The following is a 7,447-nucleotide window of genomic DNA, read 5'->3' as shown; positions in this document are numbered from 1 at the left end:
TCTTAGGGCACGTGGAATTTTTTCCTCATTTCTCGCTTCGAAACATTCCGGAAAAGTGTACAACGACAAAATCATCAAACATTCATTAAAGGCTTTGAAATACATAAAATAGTACTACAACTTCGCAAATTTGGCCATCGGAAAACCAGTGGCGTGCGCGAAAAATTTTGTGCAGAAGAATTAAGGCGACAGTGAAGAGCTTCGATTTCTAGCTTCGCAGTAGATGTGCGATACATTATTGATGTTCCAAGGTCAAAACTTGAATCGGATAACTTCGATTTTTTGAAAAATATCATGGACAAAAAAACCTAAATTACCTGATTCGAATGTTGACTTCCGCATATCAACGCTGAGTCGTCCGTCTATTGCAGAGCCAAATATCACTGAAACCGCAGCACCTTCATTTTTACTTTTTTGCCACAATTGCCATGTACGCCACTGATTTCTTCTTTTTCTTAATCGGAAATAGTTACTACTTTTGATTCAGTTTGACTGGAAGCTCTACCTTTTTAAAGCCGCATTCGGGTCTGCATTATTAGAGCCCAATTTGAGTAGTGTGTCTATCCATAGTCCCCATTGTTTCAGATATTCCGGAAATTTATCCTGTTTCTGAGATTTAAGTTTGAAGCCGCCCAAGGCTCCCCCATTAGGATTTAATTGCGAGGGTATTGTGGTAGGAACATGGTATAATAGTCAAAATTTGATTGACTTTTTTAACGTCATTTTATATGATCAAGAAAATATAAATTTCACGTTCATGGGCTACTCCCATCATGCCATCCCACACTATTACCTCTGGTAAGGCTTTCAAACAAGAATTTAATTTCTTAAAAAATCATTTGAATTCCAGACTCGATCACGGATGAGTGTTTCAATAATGCATCAAACCTTGTAAATATGTGCGAGATTCTTGATGCGGAACCTCTAAATGAATCCCCGATTGATGTCAATATAAACAGAGTTATTCCTGTTAATACAGGGCCAAGACTCACGTGGGTCAATTTTGATTCTGTCCCTAAGAAGATGAAAATGACCAATACCGGCCGTAGCGGTGAGCATTTTAGTATGTTTTATGTTTTTAAACATGTAAAGTTCCATAGTAATTGTGAGCGGGAAATGGGGTAGGGAGCGTCCCTACATCACTAACGGATCCCTATCTGGAAAGTACGTCTTTTCCCACATACATTTTCACTGGGGAGCTAATGATACGGAGGGAAGTGAGCACACTATAGATGGTCGACAATTTCCTGGGGAGCTTCACGTAGTTTTATTCAAGAGCTGCTATTTAACCCAGGAAGCTGCCTTGAAGGAAAAAGATGGGGTAGTCATATTGGTTTACATTCTAAATGTAGGTTCCCTATCATTATCGCATAATTCAACATAAGCACAACTAGTTAATTGCAGCTTCAAGAGTCACCAAATCCTAGCCTGGAATGCATAGTAAGTACCCTAGCAGCCATTGTAAAAGCTCACACTTCTGCCAAACTTCTCCCTGTGGCCCTAAACTCCATATTCAACCAATTCGAAGCCGACTACTTCATGTACAGGGGTTCTTTAGCTAACACCAGCTGCATTCACTCAATTACATGGCTCATCACCAGATTCCCCATATGCGTTTCATCGGATCAAGCACGTGAACTAAATCGTCGATGTTCTTCGTTAAACATATTATCGATTTTTCAGATAAATTCTTTCCGTTTTATGCTCGACGACGACAACGAAATAATTCGACGCAACTTCAGGACCATCCAACCCATCAACGACAGACACGTGTTTCAGATCCTGCCATCCCCCTCGAATTACGCCACCCTAATAACCACTCCAGTGATACAGTTGGGAGATGAAATCATGCAAATCTATGAGATGAAGCTGTTATTCCGGAGGCATTTGGATTCGATAGAGTATGATGGTGATATGGAGGTCAAGAGGACGGAGTCGGTTGAGTTTTTTTGCGATCACGTCATCACAGATAATAAGGCAGTGGGGTACATAATATCGTTTTTCTCGCAAATTAATAAATACCTAGATTTCATTGAGTATTTTGCTTCCTTATTGTTTATGAGTAACAAAAAAATTCAAATTTTAGTTAAAACCGGGGTTTGTGCGAAAAATCACAGTGAGCCGGAATTTACAACTTTTGTCTAGTTGCATAGACATTTGCTTCCACTGGAGCACACCTACCTTGGCTGACGTCATCCATATATGAAGCATTTCATAAACTTGTCCTTGGGCGAGCTTCATGATCTTTCGGTGAAAAGTTCCTTGTAATAATAGACGGAAAACCCTAAAAACGGACCTGTAACGACCATTTGTGTAAATAAAACTCAATCTTTAGTTTTGCAAATTCAGTTTAAATCTTTTAATAATCTCTTTTTGTATGTAATTTTCCTTTTGCTAAGCTGAGCTTCAAATAGGCAACCAGATATACACCTAATCATATCAATTTAAATAGTTTGCGCATTTTTAATTAAAAAAATCTACTTTCTATGCATAAAACTCAAAGAAAATAAGATTAGGAAGTTAATTTTGCTTTTTAAGTCGGGCGTGAAGAATTAATTCTGAACTCGTAAGTGCAAACACATTGTTTAATATGCACTTTTCCCTATTGTTATTGAAATGAAATAATTTATCTCTTAATAGCAGGAAATGCGTGTTTGGATGTAGGTATATGTAGCCTGGGTTTTGGCTACGTGTGGGAGCTTAAAAATGACCATTAGTCATGCAATTGCATTTGAAACAATTACACAGGAAACAACAGTTTCAGATGAATGTATAAATGAGTCTATGAAAACTCGTGATTTTGAAGCATTTAATCAAATAATTGTTAGTGTTTATTTATAAATCAACATTTAAGAAGAATAAAAGCTAAAAGCATTTCATGACAAATGTAGGTTACACAATTACAGGTTTACGATCATAATAACTATTTTTAAATACGTCTGTCACTGTAAGACTCCAAATAATATAATCTTTGAGCTAATCTTCAATACACCCACTCCACACTATCAAAGGAAACAATTTTTCCAGCCGACATTTCAATTGATTTATAGGCACGCAAACTCTTTATGTGTCTTGTCTTTCGAATATAATAGCACTCATACGAAATGACGCACACACAACAATTTGAGCACGTTCGTGTGCTTCTCTAATGGGCTCTTCTCAGCTGTTTAGTAAGGTACTTTATAGGATCAATAAGCTGTAAATCCGGCACCAATAATAATTATGAAATAATGTCGTTAATCATCGCTTTTCCGATGAGATCGTGCGAAAAATATGCTGGGTTTTTTATTTAGGGGCGGTGTCTGAATTGGCCTCACGTTGTTGGTAATCTTTATTCTCTCGCAGGGAGTAGATTTTAGCTCCCGGAAATGAGCAACCTATTTAACACGCAATTAAATCGGTTTCAGCCCTGAAATTGCTATAATTTACCTGATGTCTGGATACGTGAATGGGGGTAGGGTATAAAATCCATGTGACGCTTTCCAGGTATGGTTCAGTGGTCAAAGATCCTTGGTAGGTGTAGTAACCTTTGCATTGGGCTTCTTCTTTAATCCAAGTAAGACAATCTAAGGCAAGAAAATGTATGTCAATAAGTTAACTCGGGAATTCTTGACATAATGATGAATGAAATTGATGATGGGTCTGGATTCAAGCTGGATTGAGAAACTCTGTTGTTCCCATCGTTCGCTCGCTCTTGAACAATGAAGCAAGACGACAACGTACAAAATCATAATGTCTAACGAGGAAAATGCATTAACAGCAAAGTTTATAATTCCAACTTCAAGTTAAAATTTCAAGGAAAAAAGACAAATGTTCAATCCACGTATGCTACGCTTTTCCAAGTTATCAAGGGGTCTCATATATTTTTCGCACACAAGATGCGAAGTTTCCCCTAATTTGCCAAACTGAGTTACCACTAAGATTACCTACGTTAAAAATTTATTTTAACAATTTCCATGTTTATTTCTGCTTGATATAAAGGCTCACGCTTTACCTGGTGCTACAGAAGTGGAAGTATTCACTTTAATAATTTCCTGCACTGCGGTAGTCAACTTCTTAAAGCATGGATTGTCATCGTTATCTGTAGCTTCCAAAAAAAATCCCACAACAGCCAATCCGTCAGGTTTATCTGCCGCTTCCTGGAAACTCTCATACTTCTTGTTGTAATGCACTGCATGTGCCTCCATCGAGTATCTATTAAATCAGTTAATCATGTAATCAATCTTTGAACATCATAAAAAAACTGCTGAGATTTCGTTTGCAATATATAAGGATTTATAATTTCATTAATTTTAAGATAACAAACGATTTGCTTAGATGCAATAAATATAAGGTATTGTTATATCTGAGATTTGTTGTATCTTTTTTCGGTCTAATTTTATCAAGGCCGATGAAAAAATTATTAAATACTCACGCTTTTCCCTCAAAAATGTGCTCGCAGCCCAAATTGTCATCATCACCCCAATGAAAATGGAGCTGCTCAAAAAGGTAAATATCCTCATGCAAAGGTCCTCCGACAAGGTATGGTTGTTCACCTCTTTTTAATCGAATTTGCGCTGAAATAAAAACACACCTACGCCAATGCAATAATATCTTAACCGTTTCCAATCCCCCGTTTGCAAATCATCCCATTTAATATACCCTACTCGAATATTTAACATAAGTATATAATTGTGTGGTTTATGACCAAAGTTTACATTGTTTTAATCGATTTCCATTAGCACACATTTGTTGAAACAATAAAACTCGATAATGGTTTTATGGATTTTAGAAATTAACAACTGAGCACACTTCAAATATTGACACAAAGATTTATGATGCGAAGATCAGACAAGAAAGGAATTACATCATTGTGTGTTAATTTACCAGTTTTTCCAGTGTTTTCGAAAGTGGCTTCTCCATCCTTGTCCCAGTGTCCATGAAATTCTAATGGGTCGAAATGGTCGTGGCTGATGGTTTCGTCGTGGTTCAACTCGATGGGAGATTGGAATTTATGAAGTCGCCATTCAGCCACCAAAACGTGGGCCTCATGATCCTCTGTGAGACAGAAAAATAAATGAATTATGTTATTAACGTTCACCATATTGTCGAAAATGTATAGGAGGATTTTCTTTTGCTAGATTACCAAGAAATGGAGTAAAGAATATTTTAACAAAAAATTGTGATAATTATTTTTTAACTTTGCAAAAGATGTAAATTTTAGAAAATTACGATCACCACATTGCAAATAACACTTAGACTACATTAAAAACTTTCTTTCGCCAAACTGTAAAGATTTTGAATGTACAAATTTACTATAAGAGAAATTTTGATTTGAAACTGGATCGATAGGGGGGAAACCTTTGTTTACCAAATTGTCAAGATTATAAATTAAAACAAAATTAAATATTGGATAAACTTTAAGCCAAAATATTTATATTGTTATTTCCTCGTTACAAGCTGTAAGTAATAAATATAGCGAAAATAACTTCACAAAATGATTAAGATTTTGAGTCATTAAATGATCTAATAAAGGAATTTTTAAGCTGTAAATTTGGATAGGAAAATTTGGTCTTATCCATCTTTTCAGATAAAATGTCAAGATTTTAAATTGTGAAAAAAACTATACATAAAACTTGCAATTGTAGATCTAGGCTAGAAAATTGTCTCTCATTCATCTTTAATCAATGCACTTTACGGAATTTACATTCCCCCTATTGTTAAAAATTAATCAGGGAATATAGGATAATTGGCATTCGTTAAACTTTCAACATTTTGAATTATTAAAGAAATCGTTATAAGAAAATTTAGAACTACAATTACCAGATTTCAACTTTAAGCTGCAAATTTGCCAGGAATATATTCACCAATTTGTTAACAAGATATAGTGTACATTGAAAAATGTATCTTCAATCAGCCATCAAGATTTTGCGCTATAAATAATGAAATATGAAATATGAAAATCTGAAAAATTTTGTTTTGCCATGAAATGTTTTACCATGAAACTATTAGTTGAAATTACATTCACCATTTTGCCAAAAACAGTTTTTACCAGACAGATGTAAATAAAAATTCTCTTCTAAAAATGTCTTCTCATCTAGCTTCAATTTTACGCCAATTGGCTGCCTATAAACTGCCACTAACTGAGAGTTAAATGATTAAAACATCGATTGTCGTCATTAATTTCTTTAATCCTGCTGAGCCTCTGATAAGAAACGCTCCCTCTAATCGGTCTACAGAAGAATTTAAAAATATCGCGATTTGTTGCGGTATCGATTCCGTTAAGGTAAATTATGAATTCAATGTTGATTCCTGTGGGATTAAATTCAAGTGGAATGCTTTTCTATACATCTGTCGTTTGCGATCGATGGATGGCAGCGTTTACTGTTGAATAAATTATTGGGGGGATTTTATTAAGAGCTGAAAAATTTATTTTAGAAGCCCACCTTTTGAATTCATTATTCGTTATTGATAAAAGAAAATTTGCTAATTGTGTAAAAATAGTTGCGCATGTGTTAATCTAATTTCTTGCTAATTTATACTGTGACTAAACCTAAAACCTCAGTGTTAATTAAGTGTCACACTTTAACATGGAAAGCAAATTACTCTGAGTTAAACGAAGTCGAAGAATTCTGAGAAACTCCATATTTTTCCTGAACCACTGTAACCATAATAATTGCGTAATTTAACACTGCTATTATGATAAACAATAGCCACCGAGTTTGCAGTTAAAAAGCAATTTTTATTGTATACATTTTAGGAAATAGAGGACACGACAAAGGAGAACACGTTAAACTTGACAACCTTGATGGAAAGTTTAAATTTATGTGAGAATTCATTCCAATTTTCATTGGAAGCACAGGTCAAAAGTGGCTCCGCAAGCGATTTTGAACCGGTTTTAGAAACTTAACCTTCTGTACAATATCGCGTGTTCAAACTCGACATAAATCAATACTTATAATACGCATAAGAAACTTACCAACAAGTTGGGACCTGGTAGGTTCGTCGTCCTCAGGTCCGCAGACACATTTGCTCTTGGCAGTACCTGTAACATTGGAACCGGTCATGTTGAATACTAACTTTTAGCAAGCAGCTCGACTCGAAAAAGAACTAGTGAGTGGTACTCGTATTAATGAGTGAGCTGTTGGAATGAATCAGTTACCCTCATATACCTTTTCTAAAGCAAATTACGGTTCGGGCACTGCGCAGTCGTTCCAGGTCAGACAGTATCTGAACCACACATGCCTGATGATAGTGCACCACATGTTCAAAGATAATGCTGATGATGAGTGTGTGGGTATATTGGGGTTATGCATGGTGGATGTGTGATGATAAATACGAGTTTACTGCATATATACGGAAATCAGATTAATTAAACGGACCTACCGCAATTTTTTTACCTGGGCTAAGGCTGACTTTTTTGGCGCCCAAGTACGTCAAGTAAGTGGGTTAACGCCCAAATAGAAAG

The 7,447-nt window shown here is 35.7% G+C and overlaps 2 protein-coding genes across 2 annotated transcripts; one reads left to right on the top strand and one right to left on the bottom strand.

Moving 5' to 3' along the window:
* Window positions 1-773: 773 nt before the first annotated feature.
* On the top strand, window positions 774-2,206 carry LOC136419752 (putative carbonic anhydrase 3). The gene is made up of 6 exons (XM_066406283.1): window positions 774-798; window positions 851-1,051; window positions 1,101-1,348; window positions 1,405-1,629; window positions 1,684-1,938; window positions 2,087-2,206. Exons 1-6 carry the CDS (start codon window positions 774-776, stop codon window positions 2,204-2,206), a joined length of 1,074 nt encoding a protein of 357 aa, XP_066262380.1.
* A 986-nt stretch (window positions 2,207-3,192) lies between these two features.
* On the bottom strand, window positions 3,193-7,215 carry CAH3 (Carbonic anhydrase 3). The gene is made up of 6 exons (XM_066406089.1): window positions 6,959-7,215; window positions 4,867-5,037; window positions 4,415-4,556; window positions 3,995-4,194; window positions 3,430-3,566; window positions 3,193-3,377 (listed from the first exon to the last, which is right to left on the bottom strand). The coding sequence occupies exons 1-6, from the start codon at window positions 7,044-7,046 to the stop codon at window positions 3,237-3,239; spliced, it is 879 nt and encodes a 292-aa protein (XP_066262186.1). The 5' UTR covers window positions 7,047-7,215; the 3' UTR covers window positions 3,193-3,236.
* Window positions 7,216-7,447: the final 232 nt, after the last annotated feature.

This window comes from Euwallacea similis, chromosome 3 (assembly GCF_039881205.1).
Source record: "Euwallacea similis isolate ESF13 chromosome 3, ESF131.1, whole genome shotgun sequence".
Lineage (NCBI taxonomy): Eukaryota > Metazoa > Arthropoda > Insecta > Coleoptera > Curculionidae > Euwallacea > Euwallacea similis.
Note: the sequence above shows the minus strand (reverse complement) of the source record. Positions and strands in the feature narration are given on the sequence as shown.